General features: G+C 63.6%; 3 protein-coding genes across 7 annotated transcripts; 2 read left to right on the top strand and 1 right to left on the bottom strand.

Annotated features, from left to right (window-relative positions):
- Nucleotides 1-3,681: 3,681 nt before the first annotated feature.
- On the bottom strand, nucleotides 3,682-8,096 carry FBXW5 (F-box and WD repeat domain containing 5). Of its 4 annotated transcripts, none has more exons than XM_045803765.2 (9): nucleotides 7,886-8,041; nucleotides 6,792-7,007; nucleotides 6,294-6,451; nucleotides 5,861-6,035; nucleotides 5,591-5,739; nucleotides 5,099-5,519; nucleotides 4,734-4,881; nucleotides 4,448-4,660; nucleotides 3,682-4,376 (listed from the first exon to the last, which is right to left on the bottom strand). In XM_045803765.2, exons 1-9 carry the CDS (start codon nucleotides 8,016-8,018, stop codon nucleotides 4,133-4,135), a joined length of 1,857 nt encoding a protein of 618 aa, XP_045659721.2. In that variant the 5' UTR covers nucleotides 8,019-8,041; the 3' UTR covers nucleotides 3,682-4,132. The 4 variants fall into 4 exon arrangements, with proteins under 4 accessions (XP_045659721.2, XP_045659722.2, XP_087725306.1 ...); XM_045803766.2 differs by lacking the exon at nucleotides 7,886-8,041 and adding an exon at nucleotides 7,423-7,618; XM_087869180.1 differs by lacking the exon at nucleotides 6,792-7,007 and having other exon boundaries at nucleotides 7,886-8,096.
- Nucleotides 8,097-8,168: 72 nt separating this feature from the next.
- Nucleotides 8,169-10,058, top strand: C8G (complement C8 gamma chain). Of its 2 annotated transcripts, none has more exons than XM_087869182.1 (7): nucleotides 8,169-8,654; nucleotides 8,756-8,892; nucleotides 9,014-9,084; nucleotides 9,161-9,268; nucleotides 9,545-9,646; nucleotides 9,728-9,766; nucleotides 9,853-10,058. In XM_087869182.1, exons 1-7 carry the CDS (start codon nucleotides 8,517-8,519, stop codon nucleotides 9,864-9,866), a joined length of 609 nt encoding a protein of 202 aa, XP_087725308.1. In that variant the 5' UTR covers nucleotides 8,169-8,516; the 3' UTR covers nucleotides 9,867-10,058. The 2 variants fall into 2 exon arrangements, with proteins under 2 accessions (XP_087725308.1, XP_087725307.1); XM_087869181.1 differs by having other exon boundaries at nucleotides 8,461-8,654; nucleotides 8,810-8,892.
- A 6,251-nt stretch (nucleotides 10,059-16,309) lies between these two features.
- On the top strand, nucleotides 16,310-19,488 carry LCN12 (lipocalin 12). Its single transcript, XM_087869179.1, has 5 exons — nucleotides 16,310-16,606; nucleotides 16,993-17,129; nucleotides 18,762-18,841; nucleotides 18,942-19,046; nucleotides 19,177-19,488. Exons 1-5 carry the CDS (start codon nucleotides 16,457-16,459, stop codon nucleotides 19,434-19,436), a joined length of 732 nt encoding a protein of 243 aa, XP_087725305.1. The 5' UTR covers nucleotides 16,310-16,456; the 3' UTR covers nucleotides 19,437-19,488.
- The last annotated feature ends 690 nt before the right edge of the window (nucleotides 19,489-20,178 follow it).

The following is a 20,178-nucleotide window of genomic DNA, read 5'->3' as shown; positions in this document are numbered from 1 at the left end:
TTTGGACATTCTTTAGTGATCTGTGTTAGTCTGTCTACTGTGGTTTGTCTCTTGGTGTCGTATTTTTAGTGGTTCTTCTAAGGATCACAACACACTTCTTAACTTTTATTGTACTTTTTTTTTTTAAAGCAGACTCCTCGCCCAGCGTGGCCCCCAGCACAGGGGTTGAACTCATGACCCTGAGATCAAGACCTGAGCTGAGACCAAGAGTTGGACGCTCAGCCAATGGCGCCACGCCGGCGCCCTACAGCACAGTTGACTTGTAACAGCTTACCGATGGACTTGGTTATTTTGCACTTTAACTGGGATGGAGGCAGCTTACCCCCAAGGGTCCCTTTATTGTCCCCCCATATCTAGACTGAAAACTCCATCAGAAAACATTATAACTGCCTTTCTTTCAACTGCCAAACATGTTGTGAAGAACTCAGGAGGACAGGAGTCTGTCTGCATTTCTGTCCCGTCATTGTCGGCGTCCCAGCCTCGTTCTTGCCAGAAGAGCTTCCATCGTTGGCTACAGAGTCTCTTTCTTTCATTTGAGAATTTATTTCACTGGTATTCATGAGGGTGTTTCCACCGGCTACGGCATTCTGGGCTGACAGCCTTCCCGTCTTGAACCGTGGCTTCCTGTGAAGGGCCTGCAGCGCTGCAGGCAGGCGTGAGCTTTTCCCCACTGCTGTCAGGGTTCTTCCATCTTGGGTTTCGGCAGTTTGACGAGATGCATCTGGGAGTGGATGTCTGTGGCTTTATCCTATTAGGATTTACTCTTCTTCTTGAATCTGTGGGTGTGTATCTTTCACCACATTTGGGTGGTGAATTTCAGCTGTCATTTCTGCAGATCACTTTCTTTTGGGCTCCCGGCGATACAAACATTAGACCTTTAATGTCTGTCCCACAGGTCCCTGGGGCCTGATTTTTCCCCCAATTGGTTTTCTTTCCTTTGTTCAGATTGAATAATTTCTGTCCACCTGTCTTCAGTCATATCCATTCTGGTGGTCTGTCTGTCCAGTGAGTTTTAAAATTTTGCTTTTCAGTCCTAAAATTTCCATGTGGCTCTTCTAAAATCTTCTGTCTCTTTTCTCTTTTTCTTTTTCTTTTTCTTTTTCTTTTCTTTTCTTTTTTTTGTCAGAGAGTGAGCGAGCAAGCAGCGGGAGCAGCAGCAGAGGCAGAGGGAGAAGCAGGCTCCCTGCCGACCAGGGAGCCCGACGCGGGGCTCGATCCCAGGACTCCGGGATCATGATCTGAGCTGAAGGCAGACGCTTCACCCACTGAACCGCCCGGGTGCCCAAAAGCTTCTGCTTCTTTGCTGAGACTTTTGTATCTTTACATCTTTTGAAATGTTTGTGATTGCTGGTTCAAGCGTTTTACGACTGCTACTTCAGAGTCTCCGTCAGATAATCTTGACATCTGTGTCCTTTCACCCTTGGCATCCGCTGAGTGTCTTTCCCTCTGAGTTGACGTTTTGAGGGTTCTTTACGTGCCAAGGAATTGTGGGTTACGTTCTGAACATCACTTGATTGGCTCCGGGTCTCGTCTGACTCCTGGGCGACTGTCAGTGTCTGCTTCATGGGCACCAAGCTCTCGTTAGGCTTAGGCCCACCACACCCCCCCCAGTCTGTGGGCCGGTCCTTAGGCTGGGATTGGGCACTGGTCTGCAAGCTCTTGCGGTCTGGTCTGATGCGCGCATCTGCAGCCTGACGGTCAGCCTTAGTGACCATAGCCACCTCACGGGCTGTTTCCCGAGCTGCTCCCTCTGGCCTGGGGGCCAGCACCGTCTGCTCCTTCAGCCAGAGGCGTGGCAGCCAGAGGCGTGGGGCTCTTGCTGCCCTGCTGTCGTGCCCTCCCCTGGTCAGGCCACTTCTGGGTCCGCCCCGCGGCAGTGCAGAGCGAGCACAGTGGTAACGGGCTCCGGGAGCCCCACAAGCTGCACTGGACACTGTGGGCCTCACTGCCCCTACGGCCTCTCTGCCCAGCTGCTCTGTCCTTCTGGCAGGCTGCTCTCTGGGCACTCACTTCCGGGCCGAGGCTGTTCCGAGTCCAGGCCAGGGCCCAGACATGGAGTGCTGATTCTGCTCTTGCTCTCCAGCCGCCTGCTGCAGTGCCCTATTCAGAGCGAGCGCTTGGCTCTTCCAGCTGCCCCGTGGGAGGGACGGGGCCTGCGTGCCTGGTCCGTCTCACTTGGACGCACAACCCCCCCCCCCCCAGAGCGTTAGGATCTCGGGACCCTCGCCGGCTGTGGCCTCACCGCAGCACATCTCATGGGGGCTGCTGCTTCTCCCGGTCAGACCTCGGCACCCGTGTCCTGAGGACTTGTCTTCCTGTACTCGGGCCATTTTCTGCCCCGTGCTCCCTGCTGCAGCATGAGCTGAGCGCCTCCTGCCCCGGCTTCCAGCTCTTCCTTGAGTTTTGGGGGGAAGGGCGTCTGCTCCAACCTTTTTTCCATCTCAGTCACTCTACCTGTTGTGTTCCACTGGCCTCCTTTTGAAAGTCTGGGTGTTTTCTATTCTTTTTTTTTTTTTTTTTTAAGATTTTATTTATTTATTTGATAGAGACAGCCAGCGAGAGAGGGAACACAGGCAGGGGGAGTGGGAGAGGAAGAAGCAGGCTCCTAGCGGAAGAGCCTGATGTGGGACTCGATCCCATAACGCCGGGATCACGCCCTGAGCCGAAGGCAGACGCTTAAAGACTGCGCCACCCAGGTGCCCCTGGGTGTTTTCTATTCTTATCCCCTGCTTTCATTTTACAGATTTTAGTTTCCTGGATGATTTTAAGACCTTTGCAGAAGATCGTTCCATTTTTGCCACTTGTCAGGAGCGTATTTGCCCTCAGGGAGCTTGCTGGCTACTTCTGGTGGCCTGAGCCTCATGGCTCTGGATGGCCTCGGGTGCACTGTGTGCGGGACGTTTTGGGCTCTGTTGCTGTTGTGTGCTCGTGTCTGGAGGTCCTGACATGAACCCCAGCAGCCCCAGGCTTCCCGTTGTTACCGTGGGCTGGGGCGTCCTCCTCTGTGTGCACAGCCCACACTGGTGGACACTCAGCCGTGAGCAGCTCCTCTGGGCCCTCTGCCTTCCCTGCCCAGCCCTCCCCCTGAGCCAGTGTGGTTCCAACCCCAGCAGCCTCTGCTCGGCACTTCCTCTGGCCTCTTGTTCCCGCAGACCTGTCCGTGCCTGCCGTGTTTGTCCCGCAACTGTGGCAATGGTCACTGTGCGTGGATGGTAAACAGTGGGACACGATGAGCTCCATGTGTAGCTAGGCATGGAAATAAGGCCTGCCGCCCCATCAGCAGCCCCACCCGCACCCATCACAATGAGGGGGGCAGGCGAGCCCCAAGGACAGATGTGGGTCAAGCCTTGAGGGTGTGGCCGGGGCTGCTTCCTGCCCCTCCACGTCCACCCTGCTCCATGTCCCACCCCCACCCCCACCCCCACCCCCCCGCTGCCACATGCTGGTCGTCTGCAGCGCCTCCCCAGGTCAGGTGCGCCCCTTTATGCCTCCCTGCTGGCAGCGAACACACGTCCTGGTGGACGAGCTCTGGCACTTTCTGCACGCTGGTGACCTTGTCTGCTCAGACGTTCCAGGGGCAGCAACTGGGGACGCAGCCTCGAGCCACACCGCTCCACCACAGCCTCAGGCGTCCTGCTGTCAGGTGGGCCCCTCCGTGCACACAGAGATTGGACGGCAGGGTGCTATTGCCAACTGTTTATTCAGGCCCCAAACAGGTGACCAGTGACATGCAGTTTGCCTGGGCCCACGGCAGGCTGACCTGTGCTGCCTGCCGGCCCTGCTGGTGAGCAAATGAGTCCCCAGAGGAGGGGCCGGCCGAAGGGTACGTGTGTTGCTGACGGTCCCAGGGCACAGGCCCTGGGGGAGGAAGGTGCGCGAAGAGTGGGGCCCCAGTGTCCAGTGCATCTCAAGCCAGCCACGGGGCTGCCCCGCTGCTGAAGGGCACAGCTGTGGGAGGTGGGGTGTGGTGTGAGCGTGGTGGGGGGCAGGCCATCCCCTCCCTGAAGTCCTGCTGAACCCCTTTCTAAGGCAGGACTCTCACGAGTGTCTCTGCCCACTGCATGGTCTGGGCAGCGGCTGGGCCCTTGGGAAAGGACTGCCGACCTCTGGGCCATCTTCAGTGGGTCCCCTCTCAGCGCCTCTGACTGGCAAACCAGGAGAAGAAGGGATGGGGACGCGGACGTGGGGCATGGTGGATGCGCACAGTGCGTGGTGAACGCCAGGCTTTGATGGTGGCGTCATCGCTGGCCGTCAGCAGGAGCTCCTGCTCTTGGGGGCTGAAGACCACCGAGTTGACGACGTCCTGGTGCCGCAGCTTAGCCAAGCAGATGTTGTAGTGCCGGTCCCAGATGTAGCCGTGCCGGTCCTCTGCCCCACTGCGGGAGAGCCTCGGGTGAGACCCGGCCCAGCGCACCTGGACCCGGCCCGGCCCGGCCCTGCACACTACCTGGCCACGAAGTCCCTGCTGACATCCAGGAAGATGAAGAAGCACTCATCGTTGGGCGTGTAGGCACGGTGGGCCCGCAGAGCCCGCTTCACCTCCCGCATGGTCTTGAGATCAAACACCAGCAGGTCGATCTCCTCTGCGATGGGCGGCGGCTGCATGGGGTCGGCCACCACGGAGCCGCTGGGCCAGGCACGGCTGTTTACGTACAGGTACCTGGGCAAGGGGCACCCTGCTTGGTATCAGCGGCCTGCAGAGGCCCCCACCCGGGACACTCTTGGGGGCCCACCTGTTGTCCGGGGACAAGCCCATGCCGATGATGTGTCCGTGCACGTCGATGACGTGGTCCAGGGCGTCAAAGAAGGCATCTGAGCCCCGCCCCTCGCCCAGCACAGGCCCGGCTGTGGTCATCTGGTGTGGCAGGATCTGCTTGATGCCTGCGGGGGGCCAGGTGAGGGCAGCAGCGTCTGAACCAGAGGGCCCCACGGAACGTGCTCTCCAGGAGGCTGGACCAGGGCGGGGCCCCCAGGACAAACGGAGGAAGCAGACGCTGCCCAAAGACGCCCGCCCTGCCCTTGGCCACGGGACCCCACCCCAGTCGCGGGGAAGCCTCACCCCCCGGCTCTAGGGACGCAGGAGGGCCTGCTCCCCTACCGATCTGGTGTGGCGAGTAGGTGAGGCAGCCCGTGGTGAAGATGAGGAGCTTGCGGGCGTCGGCCATGCTGTGCTCTGGGGGCTTGGTGCGGCCCTGCGCCAGCAGCTCGGCCACCTTGGTCTCCAGCGCGTGCTCTGACAGCTGGGGCTGTGCCCGCCCGTCCAGGAACCCATCCAAGAAGTGCCGCAAGCCCTCCTTGGTGCGGGCCGGAGCTGGCACTGGTCCCGGGCCTCCCGCCTCGTCCTCACTGTCGCTGCCCAGGTCGAAGACGCGGCCAGAGGGCGCCCCGGCATCCAGCAGGAGGTCGGGGCTGTCGAAGCGGCTGCAGTCGGCCACCATCACGGTGCGGATGGTGCTGGCGTTAAGGTTCTGAATCTTGAAGAGCCGCTTCACCACGTTGACGTTCTCTGACTCCACGTCCTGGGGGTGGGAGACAGCAGGTGGGTACCAGGCCAAGGAGGGAGCAGCCGCAGGGGCACACCCGGCCGCACCTGGAACGCGTTGTTGAGCCAGAGCACTGAGCAGGAGGTAATGTCCCCGATGCGATGCAGGTTCCCCGAGATCAGGCTGGTCTCCGTGAGCCAGCAGCCGAACACGTCATAGGGCTTGTTGCGCACTCGGGACAGCAGGGCGAAGCTGTCTGCAGGGGAGCAGGGGCAGGGCTGTGGGGAGGGGCTGGCGGGGCTGGGGGGGTGCGGGGCTTTGTGGAAGGAGGGGTGGGGCTGGCCAGAACAGCCGGCCCGCCCCAGGCCCGCTCTCACCTAGGCTGATGACTGCGATCTCACCCGACGAAGAGTTGTGGGGCCCTAGGAACACCCCGGACGCCAGCAGCAGCGAGTCGTCCTGGTTGAACTGGGAGAACTGGGTGTAGCTCCAGTTATAGGGCCGCATGTCCGCGCTGTGCAGCAGCGAGATGGTCAGGTCGTTGTTCCAGATCTGCGTGGGGGTGGAGTCATCTGGGGGCCTCTTGAGCCCACCCTGCACGGGACCCCAGGGCCCATGCCACAAGTGCCTCTCCCAGCTGAGCTCATGCCCAGAAACACCACCAGGCTGGGCTCCTGGCCCCTGGCTGCCCGCTGACCCGAGTGGTGCGGGTCTACACGGCGGGCTCCTGGCTCTGGGGCAGAACTCGCTCCCCTCCGTCGGCAGCGAGGGCCGCCCCACCTGGCCCCGGCTGCCGAGGGCTGGGCTCACCTTCACTGTGCAGTCCTTGGAGCAGGAGGCAAACTGGTAACCCGAGTGGGAGAAGCTGAGATGCAGCACCTGGTCGGTGTGCTCCTTGAGCGTCTGCACCTCCACACAGGGTACTCTGTCGTAGAGCCGCCGGAACTCTTCATACCAGGACGTGGCCGCTGGGGGGGGGGGGTGGTCACCGCTGAGACCCTGAGCCTCCTTTCCCAGAGGCCAGCACCCCAACAGCGTAGGGGCCAGCCCTGCCCCTGGAGGACGTCGCCTCAGCTGCAGGGGTGCCCCCGGCACCCCCAAGCCCCTGCCTCCCTGCCAGGCTTGTACTGAGGCATGGCCTGGCTGTTCCCCATAAGTGTGAGGGCCACATGGTGCCCTGGTGGCCACTATGGAGATCTGGGCGGTGGGGGACCAGTGCTGTGGCTTCAGTGGGCAGCATGTGAATGGCCCTGCCTCCCGCCCTCCCAGCCAGCCTGGTGCACTGTGGGGCCACGTGCAGGCCCTGACCTGGGTGCCGGGGCACGTCTCGGGCCACCTGGTAGTAGCGGTAGAACTGCTCCCTCCACAGGAACTCGTCCCGGGACACGGCCTGCCACTGGCGGCACACCAGACCGGCGGCCAGTACGTCCGCGGGGCCCAGGCTCAGGAAGATCTGGTAGACGAGGCTGTCAGGGAGCAGGGGCGTGCCCCCCTCGTCCATTGTGACATTCTGCCCAGGAAGCCCTGAAACCCACACGTGGTCCCCTTAGTTGCCAGCCGCACTGACGGAGGGTACCGGCCCCAGGGGAGGGGCCCCGGGGTTGGGCTGAGGCCACTGCCCTGCTGGGAATTCCATCGGACTGAGCGTGTGTAGACAGGGCCTGCTGGCACTAACCACCGGGCTAAGGGTCCAACAGCTTCTCCAAGCCCCCTGGACAACGACACTCCTGACGGGCACCCCTGCACGTCCCAGTGGTTCCCTGGAACAGGCGGCTTTGGGCGCTCAGCACCTCCCAGAAGGGGCCTGGTCGCGGGGGTGAGGCCCTCTGACCTCCTCCCGCTCATGGGGCAGAAACACATCTGGATGCCTGGGCCGGTGACTGCTCCGAGGCCGAGAAACGAAGAACCGCTGACCCCCACGCACTCCTGTCACTCTGACCTTGTAGCCCCAAGGCTTCAGAGCCGTCAGCATGGGACAGAGGTCCTTCCGAGAAGAGGCTTGGGGCCGGCGGGACGAGCTCCAGCCCGCCTGCCCCAGACGCCGCCAGGGACACCAGCCGGCCCTTGGCCTCTGCCCTGTGGCCTAGGGGAGCCCTGCCAGGCGGTCAGCGGGCCAGCGCGGCCACTGCCAGGTGAGCCGGGGGCGGGGCGGGGGCTGCCCAACGTCCCCTCCCACTTTCCCTCCGAGGGGCTGCGGGGGGCGGGGCCTCGAGTCGGCCCCGGCGCCCCGGCGACTCATTGATCGGCAGAGGGCGCGGCCGAGGCCGGGGTGCCGGACGCGAGGGTGGGGGAGCGGCAGGGAGCCGGGGACCGGACACGGCCGGTTTGCGACGCTCCTCGGGGCCGAGGAACCGGGGATTGGGGGCCGGACGACGACTTTCCCCGGGGCCGGGCGCACTCACCGCGGCCGCCTCCGCCCGGCTGTGCTGCCCCTGCCCCGGCGGCCGGCCCGCCGACCCGCTTCCGCCCCACCGCTCCAGCCGCCGCGTCTCTATGATGGAGGCCGCCAGGCTGACGCCTCGAGCCCTGAGGCATCGATGGCTGCAGAGTATCGAGCACCCGGCAGCCCGGATCGGCTATGGCTGCGCCTGCGCGCATTCGAGCTCGCGCCCAACAGCGCCCCTGGCGGCCGGGAGGGGCGGCGGCCTTGCACCGGGTCCAGTGGGCTGGTCTGAGGGCAAGGCTCACTCACCTCGTGAGTTCGCGACCCCGCCCCGCCGCTCCCAGCTGCTGGGGCCCTGGGTTAGGGGGTCGTGGACGAGGAACCAGAGGTCAACCCGGATTTTGTAAGCAGGATATGGCGCCAGGGCCCTGCCGGGAAGTGCAGAGTCGAGGAGGCTGGGGGTGGACTCTTGTGGGGGGCAGGGTGCTTGGTGAGGCAGGAGGACCAATGGGGACTTCCTGGGCTGGAGGTGGACGGGCGCCGACTTCCTGTGCCAGGCTTCTGGGCGGCACTGGACAGTGGACTCTGCCCCAGGACTTGGCCGTCCTGCCCTGGCCTCCCCCAGTCCCAGCACTGTTACTGCCACCACCATGCTGACCCCCAGGACTGCACTCCTCTTGACTGTGCTCCTGGCTGGGGGCTCCCTGAGCCAGAGGCCTCGGAGACCCCCTCGGCCCGCGTCCCCCATCAGCACCATCCAGCCGAAGGCCAACTTTGATGCTCAGCAGGTAGGGGGGGACAGGTGGTGGGCAGGATCTCACCCCGCTTTCCAGGGGTCAGGGCCAGGCAGCTCTTCATCCCCTTGTGCCCTCACATGGCCTGCCCCTAGTTTGCAGGGACGTGGCTCCTTGTGGCCGTGGCCTCCTCATGCCGCTTCCTGCAGGAGCAGGGCCACCGGGCTGAGGCCACCGCACTGCATGTGGCTCCCCAGGGTGCAGCCATGGCTGTCAGCACCTTCCAAAAGCTGTGAGTCCCCCACACGGACCCCTGCCCCCACCCTTGCTGTGGCCTGGACCAGAGTCCTATGAGGCCTTGCCCGGGTTGGGGTCCCTAAGCCCACTGTGCTCCCCCCGCTCCGGCCCCCCAGGGATGGGATCTGCTGGCAGGTGCAGCAGCGCTACCGAGACACAGGTGTCCCCGGCCGCTTCCTGCTCCAAGGTGAGGCAAGGGCATCAGGGGATAGGGTGCAGGGCTGGGGGTAAGAACCTGACGCGGCTGACTCAGCTCTGCCCAGCCCGAGGTGCCCGTGGGGCAGTGGACGTGGTTGTCGGAGAGACAGACTACCAGGGCTTCGCCATCCTGTACCTGGAGCAGAAGCGGCGGCTGTCGGTGAAGCTGTACGGTGCGTCCACACGGAAGCCCATGCTTTGCACACTCAGGGCCATCCACGTGGGGCGAGCCCAGAGGGATGCACAGACCCTCCCTGCCCTTCCCTCCCTGTATTGCGACCCTCCTCAGCTGAGCAGCGGTCCAGGGAGGAGTCCCTGCAGATAGGCCCAGGTGCGGGGACAGAGGGGACAGTGAGGGGGATGGGTGTGTCCCAAGCACACAGACCCTATGCCCAGCATGCCCCGCCTGCTCCCTCACCACGTGCCCAGGAGCCCTGTGTGCCCCACAGCCCGCTCCCTCCCACCAAGTGACTCGGCCCTGAGTGCATTTGAGCAGAGGACCCAAAGGGCCAACCTGACCGAGGACCATATCTTGTTCTTCCCCAAGTATGGTAAGCCTCCCCCAGTGGCCTGCCTTGTCCTCCCCCATGTGCCCTGCCGCAGCCACCCCTGACCCCTGCTTGGGCCTTCAGGTTTCTGCGAGGCTGCAGACCAGTTCCACGTCCTAGATGGTGAGTGGGCAGTGCTGGCCGGGTGGTGCAGTGAGGGGGGCACCCCTCAGCTCCTTCACTGGCTGAGTCTCGTCTCTGTGCCCCAGAAACCAGAAGGTGAGTCCAGGTGGCAGCCCTGGCCTTAGAAGGAGTGAAGCCTCTGAAGGTGGTGGCACCTGCTGCCCCGCTCACGGAGCGCCGGCACCCCACGGGGTCAGGGCCACCCCATGGGGGACGCTCGCCCTTATGTGCCCAGAGCTGCTCATCGCCCAGAGCTCAGGAGCAATGCCTTCATTAAACGCCGTCCATCTTGGCCCCGATTCCTTCCTTTCCGTGTTGGACCTGGACCAGGGCCTCTGCCTGCTCGTCTTCTCATGGGCATGTGGGGCTGCTTCCTTGGGTGGGCTGGAGAGGGAAGTGGTGGGCTCCCCTGGTCAAAAACCCTCCCCAGGGAGGCAGGGTGCAAATGGCTCTTTTTCAAGGTCTGGAAGCGCCCACTGCCCTGCTGTCCCTGTGCCCGTCTCTACTTCTTAGTTGGACCCCCTGCACTGTGGTCCCAGCTGCCCTTCCCTGCTCCCAGTCTGAGCACACATGCCCTGCAGGCCTTGCTGGGCTGCCCTGGGTAGACCCAGGAGCTGAGCCTGCCCCCTGCACAGATGGTGGGGGACCTTTACTAGAGGGATGAGCAGCCCTCCCCACAGGTTCTCCTGGTCTCCCGCTAACCCTGTGCTCCCTTCTGGGAGGCACAGGTCCAGAGTCCCAGTGGCCCTCTGGCCTGAGGCAGGACAAGCCCCTGGGGTGGGGCAGGCGGACCCCCTCCCCATTCCTGGATGTGGTGCCTGGGTCTGTAGTGAGCTGGCGATGGTCTCAGAAAGACAGGAGGCTGGGCTGTCCCAGTGGCTACCCTGAGGGCTGGCAAGGGCAGAAGGGGCACGAGATGGGCCTGGGAGTAGGACTGCCCCCCTGGGGCTGAGTCCAGTCCTGGCATCAGGCAGCCAGGTACCCCTCGGGGTAGATTGCGAGATTACGCAGGCAGGGAGAACAAGGAATGTCTGTGCCGGGGGGGGGGGGGTGTCTATCCCGAAATGGAGGAAGCTGGCCAGCCTAATTCAGGTGCTAGGATTGCGGTGAGCACAGGAGCTTGGCACACAAGTGGGGGAGCCCACACCCAGGATCCGACCAAGGTTGCCAGCTGTGAGGAACCAGGAGGCACGGTGTGCTTTGCTCTGTAGAGACCTTTCTGGAATGTGGGAACTCCAAGGCCCATAGGAGATGGAGGCAGGGGGAGGGAAGGGCTGAAAATGGGTAATGGTGTCCCCCTCAACCCCGGCAATGGCTACCTGGAGCGGCCCCTCCAGGTGATGCCAGATTGTTGGGGGGATGTGGAGTGCTGGGGAAGGTCTGCCTCCAGGGGCTCCCCACTGCCCCCAGGGTAGACTGCACGTACTTTCCACATCCCAGGTCCTGGCTGACCTGTCTGACCCTCACCAGGGGTCCCAGACACTGGAGAAATCACTGGAAGAGAAGAATCAGGACTGGGGGAAACTGACCCTAGAGGAAATTGAGCTACTCCAAGAGGGCAAAGGGCACTTGAAACAAAACAATTTTGAGTCACCCAGCATGCAGCTCTCCCCCCTCAGGGCCAGGGCCTGCCCAGGGGGGGTCCCACAGGGGACAGCTGCCCCAGGGCTAGGGGAAGGAGCTATGGCCCTCACCCTGCACCAGGAGCCCAGTGGGCAGGGCCTGGACCCCGCTCGGCTCCTGCTGGTGAGAACACTCTCCAGATCCTTCCAGCAACCCCCCTCCCCATCTTGTTAAACCATCTTCTCTATTTGCTGGGGCACTGGCCCCTTTCAACAGCTCTGATGACTTGGGGATGGGTACTATGCCCCCACACATGCCCACCCCGTGCCCCGAGGGTCCTGGAAGCACCCTATTCCAGGACGGTGTGCCTGGGCTCTGATGATACCTCTTCCATGGGGGGCCAGGTTTCTCCCTTGACCCCCCTCATTGGCCTCCCCAAGCCTTGCTGGGCAAGATCCAGGACCACATGGCTGTGAATCAGGGCCCGGGGGTGCTCCTGGACAGACATGCCCGGCACACACTTGTCCTTCCTGGAGAAACGTGCACGCCTCTCCCCAGCCCCCCACACTGTCCCCTTGGGAACCAGGCCGGGGATGGGGGGTTGGCCTCCCTTCAGAAGAACTTGGGGGAGGGTCTGAGGAAAATGGCAGCCCAGGCTGGGGCCAGACTGGAGCTGGAAGGTCTGTCCAGTCAGGAAAATGGGCATTAGTTTGGCCAAAGCTGGGCCTGAACTGGCCCCAAGCCTGATGAGCGTTTCTCAACACCTGGCACACAGGTGGGGCGGCTCCCTGTTCCTAGAAGCTCGAGGCGCCGAGCTCACCACTGACTGCTGGTGAGGCTGAGGGGGCGCCTGAGAGCGGAACCCCCCACTAGCCCCCATCTCCTCCCTGGGCTGCCAGGGGGTAGGGGTGAGCACCAGGCTATCCCGGGTGAGCTGTAGGCACCACTGTGTGGTCCCACCTCTGCATGCCCACTTGGCCCACTGGCTCAGTCCAGACCAGGACTGGGGTGGGTGCCGCTGGGAAGAGCCAGCAGCAGCCTTGTCTGGGCTCCATGTCTCCAGTGGGTGGGGACCATGCCCGACCCCACAGACTGGGCAGTGTCCACCCTATGTCCCTTGGGACTGGCATCCCAGAAAGGCAGACATTTGGGCTGAGGAGAGGAAGGGAAGGTGGGGGGCCCTGGCTCCCAGGGCTTTGAGGGAAAAGGGCAAAGGAAACTATAGCCTCCCCACGGGCCCTACGTCCCAGAGACCCACAGAAAAGATGTGGAGTCACCGAGCCCCTGTATCAGGTGGGGCCGTGGCTGAGAGCTGGCAGTGCCCCAGTGAGCCCCCTGCAAGCCTGGCCCCACAGCCCCCAAACAGAAAATGAGGGCCTCTGCTCTGGGGTGTGGGAGAGTTCAAACACATCCCCCTCTCAGGGATTCTGGGGAAGGATGCTTCTGGAAGGACTGCAGGTCCAAAGGGTGGCGCTGGAGACCCTCCCAAGTGACCACAGGGCTGAGGGCCCACAGCAGCCCAGGCCTGTCCCTCTGGGTCTCCAGCAGCAGGTCTGTGGGGGGGGGGGGGGGGTTACGGTTGTCACGCATTTTATTTCCACAAAAATGTTTAATGAACTCTAATTTTCACAAACTAGGTGAAATAACTGTAGTTCTAGGTGAACTGTTGTTATGTAAAAATGTTAATTATAATTTGTATTTTGCCTTTTAATTGTAATAGGTGATTTTTAATATCTTAGAAAGAAGGAAAATACTTTATTTTAGAGAGGGGGGAGCTTGAGAGACAGCGGGGGTGGAGGAACAGAGGAGCAGAGAGAGAGAGAGAGAGAGAGAATCTTAAGCAGGCCCCACACCCAGCACAGATCCCAAGGGCGGGTCAATCCCACAACGCTGAGATCATGACCTCAGTGGAAATCTTGCCAACTGAGCCACCCAGGCGCCCCCAAGAAAAATACCTTTTAAAACTGTATAGAACTTACCTTTGGGGCGCCTGGGTGGTGCAGTCGTTAAGCGTCTGCCTTCGGCTCAGGGAGTGATCCCGGCGTTCTGGGATCGAGCCCCACATCGGGCTCCTCCGCTGGGAACCTGCTTCTTCCTCTCCCACTCCCCCTGCTTGTGTTCCCTCTCTCGCTGGCTGCCTCTATCTCTGTCGAATACATAAATAAAATCTTAAAAAAAAAAAAAAAAAAAAGAACTTACCTTTAATTGGCAGTGGTGGTTGGGGCCTCCAGGAAAGGCCAGAGGAGCACTGTCCTGGGAGCCCACAGGGCCTTGCCGCGATGCGAGGGTGCTGTGTCCCTAGCCCCCAGCGCCGGTGGTCCCACAGGCAGGTACATGGTCAGTCCTGTCGCGAAACCGTTGGCCCTTCTCGCTGGGTCCCCGCCCCCCCTGCCCACACAGCAGCTCCAGTGGACAGGTGGGCCACGACCCCTGCATGTGGGGGACAGGGCTGGACACAGCCCGCACGGAGGGGACCCGCTACCTCCCTCCAGCTCCCGGCAGGGCCTTCACACGGGTCGTCCACACGTCCTGCTCCCGCTCAGCACCGCCCCCCCGTCCCCACCCGAGCTGAGGGCCTCAGCGGCTGTGACGGGCCCTCGGGGACCCCCTGAACCCAGCCCGCCTTCCTCGCCCCTCCCCGGGGCAAGCTGGTCCCCGCCCACCCTCTCGGGCGCCGCGGGAAGAGCTCGGGAGGGCGGGAAGCGCCAGCCCCGCGCACAGCGGCCGAGTTTGGGGCGAGAGAAAGAACTCGGGAATAGCTGCGCGGAGGGCGCGTTTGGGTGGAAGCGAGGAAGGGACGCGGACGGCCCTGGGCGCGGGGAGCGGGCAGGAGGGTCCTGCAGAGGCCGGGAGGGAGGGGACACCAGGCACCCGGCGGGGAAAGGGCTGCGGACGTCCAGCCTGCACCCCGGCGGTGCGTCCCGACCCTCCCCGCAGCCTTCCCGACCGGCTGCAGCCGTGGACCCTGCGGCCCTTCCGGGGCGATGCGGGAACCGGCGGCAGCTCCTCGCCGGAGTCCCTGACTCCGCTTGTCTTTGCAGACCCAGCTCCCGCGCGCGCCTCCCGCGTCACGTGCCCGCCCTCGACCAATCGCGTTGACGGTGGGAGGGGCCACGCCTCCCGCGGCCCCGAGCGTGAGGAGCGCGGCTCCCCGCGTCCCGCGCGCAGCCTGCGACCCTCCTGGAGGGCTGCAGGGGGCGCCAGAGTCACTGAGTGCAGCCAGAGGCGCGGGGAGCCGCGTCCCTGGCTAGGCGGTAGTGGGCGGGGCGCCCGGAGCACTGCCCGGGGGTTGGTCTCAGGCCCGGGGGACCCGCCTGGTCTCCGCTGCGGCCGGGCGGGCGGGGGGCGGGGGGGGGTTTCCTACTCTGACCCGCCCTCAGTCTCCCCAGAGCGCAGGCCAAAGGGGGCGGCTTTCAGGTCTGCTGTGGGCGCAGAATTGGGTCGGGAGCGCCAGGGGCGGGCTGGTGCCTGCGGGGTGGGAGGTGGAAGCCAGGCGTCCGCCGCCTCTGGGGTCGGAACTGCCACGGCACCGCGAGCTCGGTTCGCGGTTCTCGAGGAGAAGCTGGTGGCCCCGGCCCTCCCGACCCCTGACGGCCCCTGTCCTGGGGCGGGCCGCCGACCCAGAGAGGCCTCGACGCGCCACCTGGCAATGGGAACCGCTCCTGGAGGAGGAAGGACGCGGGGCGGGGGGGCATACCCTTCCATGCAGAGTGTGGGCTGGGACGAAGCCCAGCCCTGAAGCTCCTTGTCCTCGGGGCACTGGTGCTTTCTGGATGTCCTGCTTGGGGCCCCTCCTCAGGACAGGCTGCAGGTGGGAGAGGGAGGGGAAGTGGCCCAGGCAGTGCGGGGCGGGGGGAGGGGGGGGATGGCCCAGGGCAGGGGGACCTGGGTGGGGAAAGAGGTGGCCCAGGGCAGGGGGATGTGGGTGGGGAAGGAGGTGGCCCAGGACCTGGGGACCTAGGTGGGGGCAGGAGGTGGCCCAGGGCAGGAGGACCTGGGTGGAGAAGGAGGTGGCCCAGGGCAGGGGGACCTGGGTGGGGAAAGAGGTGGCCCAGGGCAGGGGGACCTGGGTGGGGAAGGAGGTGGCCCAGGGCAGGGGGACATGGGTGGGGCAGGAGGTGGTCCAGGGCAGGGGGACCTAAGTGGGGGCAGGAGATGGCCCAGGACCTGGGGACCTGGGTGGGGAAGGAGGTGGCCCAAGACAGGGGGCTCACAGGTCAGACACACATCCCTCCAGGCCGTCTCCTAGAGCCCAGCACCTACACATTTGACTACTGTGTGGCTGCTTTCTTGCCGGGCCCTTTCTCTGGGGGTGGCCTGGTGGGCTACATGCCCAGCGCAGGACCTCCTGCCCCAAGCCCCCTGTGTGGTGCCCCACCCCCCACTAGGCTGGGCTGCCTGCCCCCTGCCCTCCCTCTGGCAAAGGGGGCCCTGCAATCACCCCTCAGTCATCCTGATTTGGGTGCTCTGGCTGCCTGCCCCACCACCCCCTTGTCTGGCCTCACTCTGACCGGCTGCGACCCCTGTACCCTCATGCCTGGAGGGCCCCTTGGCCCTGTTCTTGCCTCACACTTTGGGTTTGGGGACGTGTGGAGCAGTGTGGGGGTGGCAGGCCTGGGCCCCGCCCTCGGTGTTCTGCAGCAAGAACGCTGTGCCCCTGACCCTCGGGACTAACAAAAGGTCGAATCCCCTGTGTGGGATGGAACACCCTGCCCCCCACTGGGAGCAGGAAGGCTACTGTGCTAGGGCTCGGCCAGGGGGGCACCTCAGGCCCTGACCACCCCCACTGGCATGGGGCCCTGGGAAGGGGGCCCAAAGAGGGTGGAACTGGGGGTCTCAGGACTCAGAAAGTGAGGTACAGAGACATCCCTGGGAGCTGGTGGGCCCAGCAAGCACCCCCAGCCCCTCCATTTTCTGCCCGTCTCCCTTCCTGGGCTGGGACCCAGATGCCCCCATCTTTGGTGAGTAGGATCTCAAGAGGGCCCCTGCCCTGCCCGAGCCACCTCCAAGCCTTCTGCGCCCACCTCTTCTGCCAGGTCTGAGGAGGAAGGTGAAGGAGGCACACTGTGGGGAGGGGCACCTGCAGGAGGGCCCATAAAGAGGGGAGGATCTCAGTCAGCAGTGGACATGGCCACTAGCTTCCTCTCCGTCGCTATGGGGATGGGGCCTTGCTGTGCCCTGTGGGTGGTGCTCGCCCTGCTGAAAGGCCTGAAGGGCCAGGCCGCAAGCACCCAGCCAGGCGTTTCCTCCGTGTTACAGAGCTTCCAAGAAGACCAGGTCTGGGGGCTCGGAGGGAGGGGGAGAAAGCCAGGGTCTGAGTGCAGGGAGAAAGGAGGGCCATGGAGGCCAGGGAAGGCACTGCCCAGGGAGCCCAGGCTGCCCAGCCTGGTCTCAGATCGCCCCCCCCCCCCAAAAAAAATTCCTAACGTCCACCAGAAAAGGACTCTGGGCCCGCTGTTCCCTCCTGTAACCCCTGCCAGTCCCTGTGCAGTGGGAACATCTCTGTCAGGGGAGGCTCGCAAAGTCCAGACACTGGGCAAGGTCACCCCTGCAGCCCCCGGCTCCTGCCAGCAGTGTCATCCGTGCAGGCTCGGGCTGGGAGCCCCTGCCTGGCGAGCGCCCTTGGGGCTGTCCCAGGCTCTGCCTACCGCCGGTTCCCGCAGTTCCAGGGGGAATGGTTTGTTGTCGGCCTAGCGGGCAGCACCCACAGCAAGACGGACAGATTTCTGTTGAACCCCTTCATTGCAACGTTCGAGCAAAATGGAAACAGCCGCCTTGAAGTGTCGTATGCCATGACCCGGTGAGTGAGGATCCCTGGCCTGGACCCCTAGGGGCTGATGGCTTCATGGCTCAGGTCCAACGTGGACCCCAGTGCCCCCATTCTCCCCAGGCCCTCCTCCTAATTTAAAGTTCAGCAGGCTGCCAGTGACCTAAGCCAGCTCTGGGGGCACACACAAAAGAGGGGCACATTTACTGGATCACAGACTCAGAAGAGCCTTCGGGACTTATGGATTTCAGGTACAGCTGGATCCAGGAGCTCAAACAGTGTGATCGGGGCCCCATCACTCCCCCCTCCCCCTCTCTCAGCTCTGTGCCCCAGAGCTCTGTTCAGGAAAGTTCTCACCTCGAAGGGATAAAACATTAGCCAGGCCGATCCTTCTCAGGGTTCCGATTCCAGAACAGAGAGACATCCTGGTCAGCCTGGCAATGGCCTCTGACCAGGTTTTCTTAAGTCATGTGATCCTCCCAGTCCTGTTTCTGCATCCAGGGTGACAGGTGCTCTGGGTGGTCTGCCTGGATGAAGGGCCTACCCCCTGGTTGGGAAGAAGTGGGAAGTCTTGATGGGGAGACCCCTGGAAGGAGGTTAGGGTGGTGCGGTCCCCCCTTTGGGGGACACCGATGGCACGAGGGCTTCTTTGCCTTTCCCACGTCTCCAGCAGGACTGGCAGCCTTCCTTGCCCACCTGCCTGGCTGGGGGGGAGGGAGGGCCCGGGAACCTGTCTGGTTGGGCTCTTTGGCTCCAAATAATATAAAATAGGGACCTCAGGCAAGGCGGGTTTGTCACGCAGAGCGGGAGTAGCTCGTCGAGGCTGAGGGCCTCCCTCTGAGGGTCTCTGCGCAGCCCCTGCCCCAGCCCTCCGTCAAGCGCCATCAAAGCCACCTGCAGGCTCAGCCCCCAGAATCCCTGTTTGGAGCCTCTCGGATCCCTGGGAGTGTCTGACTGGCCTGGCTTCTTCCAGACCCTGATTAGTGGGGGGAGTGGGGGACAGAGAACCCAGTACAAATGCAGCTGGACCGTGAAGGCTTCTGGGCAGCCTCACCTCTCCCCCACCTGCAGGCCAGACGGCCCTCGGTTGCTTCTCAAAACAAGTGCATCCACCTGGAGAGGCTCCTGCCCTGCGGAAGGGTCCCCTGGGGACTGAGCCAGTGCAGGGGGGGCTACCAGGCCCGGCCCAGCAGCAGCTGCCCACGGCCGCCCTTTCTCCCCATCTGGCCAGGCTCAGCGAAGTCCAGGGCTGCTGGCTAGGGGCACCAGCCACAATGCCGAGCTGGGCCCACTCAAGACCCCCAGAGGGGACACTGCGGCCAGGAAACACCTTTTTCTCACCACTGCACATGCACACACATTGGGGGCCCTGTTCTAGGCCGAGGACGAGCACCAGTGGGTGGGCTGGGCAGAGGCTTCAAGGGGACGTGCACAGTGTGGGGGGAGCTCACACCTCGCTCCTCCAGGAGGGACACCCCTCCCTGGGAGGGCAGCAAAGCCTCCCGTCTGCTGGGCCGTGCCCGAGGCTTCTGACAGATGCGTCCTCCAAACAAACAGCTGAATTCTCATGGGGCCCACTTCGGGGCCAGCCCCTGAGAGAGAGAAGGAAACCAGAGGTCTGGCCGGGCTCCAGAACCTCTCTCTTCTGTCCACCCGCTCCCGCAGGGGCCACCGCTGCATCACCTGGTCTTACGTGCTGATTCCGGCGGCACAGCCTGGCACGTTCTCGGTGGACAGCAGTGAGGGTGAGAGGGTGACCTCGGGGAGTCAAGGAGGGTGGCGTGGGGAGGGCGCTGGTGGGAACGCCCCTCACGCTTTCACGGCACCACCCCTGTGTCCGGGCAGAGCCCGAGGAGGTCCTGGTGTACGACACTGACTACAGAGTGTTTGCTCTGATGCTGTTCAGAAGACAGTCAGGTCGCCAGAGCGTCCTCAGGGTCAACCTGCTATGTGAGTCCCCGGCCCAGTGGCCACGGTCGAGCTGGTGGGAGCAGGAGGGGGAGGGGAGGGTGCCCAGCACCGCCCAGCACTGCCCACTCGCCCTCCGTGGCTAAGACCACGCTGTGCTCACTGGCCCCAGGCAGGATGTGGATGATTCCGACCCAGGTGCTGGACAAGTTTGTCTGCCTGGTCAGAGCTCTGGGCCTGTCAGATGACAACATCGTCTTCCCAGACCTGGCAGGTAACGGCCCTCGGGCAGCGGCGGGGTCTGCACCCAGCACGGGACCCGCCCCTGGGCCTCGAAAGCCCTATGGCAGCCCGGCAGGGGAGCGTGGCCTGTGTGCAGGGTTTATCTGGGGGGTCCTGGCAACCTCTGAGCACAAAGGGGGGTTCTCATAACTCCTTGGTCTCTGCCGCCACCTGGGCCCTCCCCATCCCAGGCCACCTCCTGCACCACCCCCACCCCGGCCTGGGCCACCGCCTGTCATTCCAGGAGCACTTCCCACGTCTGGCTCTTTACACATGTATGACCACGTGTTCACATGGTGGCGTGCGTAAAGCATGTGCACACGTGCAGCCATGCGGTGCTCATGCGGGCACACGCCCCCACTCGCACACAGTGCACACACATGTGCACACAAGGAGAAGTGTGTGGGCGCAGGGCTCACAAGCGTGAGCACAAGACCCCGCACATCCGCACTGAGTCTGGGGCCTGGGCTGCGCAGGGCGGTGGAGGGCGTGGTCCTCAGTCCCTGGCTGGCCTCCCCGCCCAGCCCCTTCCTCCCTCGTGGGCCTCTGGCCTCCTCCCCAGCTCCATCCTCCATCTGAGACCGTCTCCCCCATCAGATTGGTCACCTGCTCTCCATACGTGCTGAGGGTGGATGCGGCTCCTCCCCAGCCAAGGCCTCTGCTCTGCTCTCAGCATGGAATAAACGTGTCGAGTTGTCTGGGAGTGTGAGCCCTTGTGCCTGGGGGTGGGCAGGGGGCACGAAGTAGGGGAGGACCGTCTGAGCTCATGCACACCCGCGGCTGGCCTCTCCTCACCCTCCAGGGTCCCCGGGGTGCGTCTGTGAGTGAGTGTGTGTGTGTGTGTCTTTGCCGGTCGTTGTGGGTCCCAGGACAGGTCCCCTCCATCCTGCCC

The sequence above is a fragment of the Ursus americanus genome, chromosome 18 (assembly GCF_024610735.1).
Source record: "Ursus americanus isolate L20-20 chromosome 18, mUrsAme1.1.p, whole genome shotgun sequence".
Taxonomy (NCBI): domain Eukaryota; kingdom Metazoa; phylum Chordata; class Mammalia; order Carnivora; family Ursidae; genus Ursus; species Ursus americanus.
This window is presented reverse-complemented; position numbering and strand designations above follow the sequence as displayed.

What these genes read in the sequence shown, in the direction of transcription:
- LCN12 (XM_087869179.1), top strand. Translation starts at nt 16,457, where the DNA reads ATGGCCACTAGCTTCCTCTCCGTCGCTATGGGGATGGGGCCTTGCTGT. An exon ending in GTGTCGTATGCCATGACCCG is followed by an intron (nt 17,130 to 18,761) that starts GTGAGTGAGGAT and finishes CCGCTCCCGCAG; the next exon opens with GGGCCACCGCTGCATCACCT. An exon ending in CTCGGTGGACAGCAGTGAGG is followed by an intron (nt 18,842 to 18,941) that starts GTGAGAGGGTGA and finishes GTGTCCGGGCAG; the next exon opens with AGCCCGAGGAGGTCCTGGTG.
- FBXW5 (XM_045803765.2), bottom strand. Translation starts at nt 8,018, where the DNA reads ATGCCTCAGGGCTCGAGGCGTCAGCCTGGCGGCCTCCATCATAGAGAC. An exon ending in GGCTCAACAACGCGTTCCAG is followed by an intron (nt 5,520 to 5,590) that starts GTGCGGCCGGGT and finishes TCCCACCCCCAG; the next exon opens with GACGTGGAGTCAGAGAACGT. An exon ending in AGCAGGGACTTCGTGGCCAG is followed by an intron (nt 4,377 to 4,447) that starts GTAGTGTGCAGG and finishes GCTCTCCCGCAG; the next exon opens with TGGGGCAGAGGACCGGCACG.
- C8G (XM_087869182.1), top strand. Translation starts at nt 8,517, where the DNA reads ATGCTGACCCCCAGGACTGCACTCCTCTTGACTGTGCTCCTGGCTGGG. An exon ending in CCAACTTTGATGCTCAGCAG is followed by an intron (nt 8,655 to 8,755) that starts GTAGGGGGGGAC and finishes GCCTGCCCCTAG; the next exon opens with TTTGCAGGGACGTGGCTCCT. An exon ending in CTTGTTCTTCCCCAAGTATG is followed by an intron (nt 9,647 to 9,727) that starts GTAAGCCTCCCC and finishes TTGGGCCTTCAG; the next exon opens with GTTTCTGCGAGGCTGCAGAC.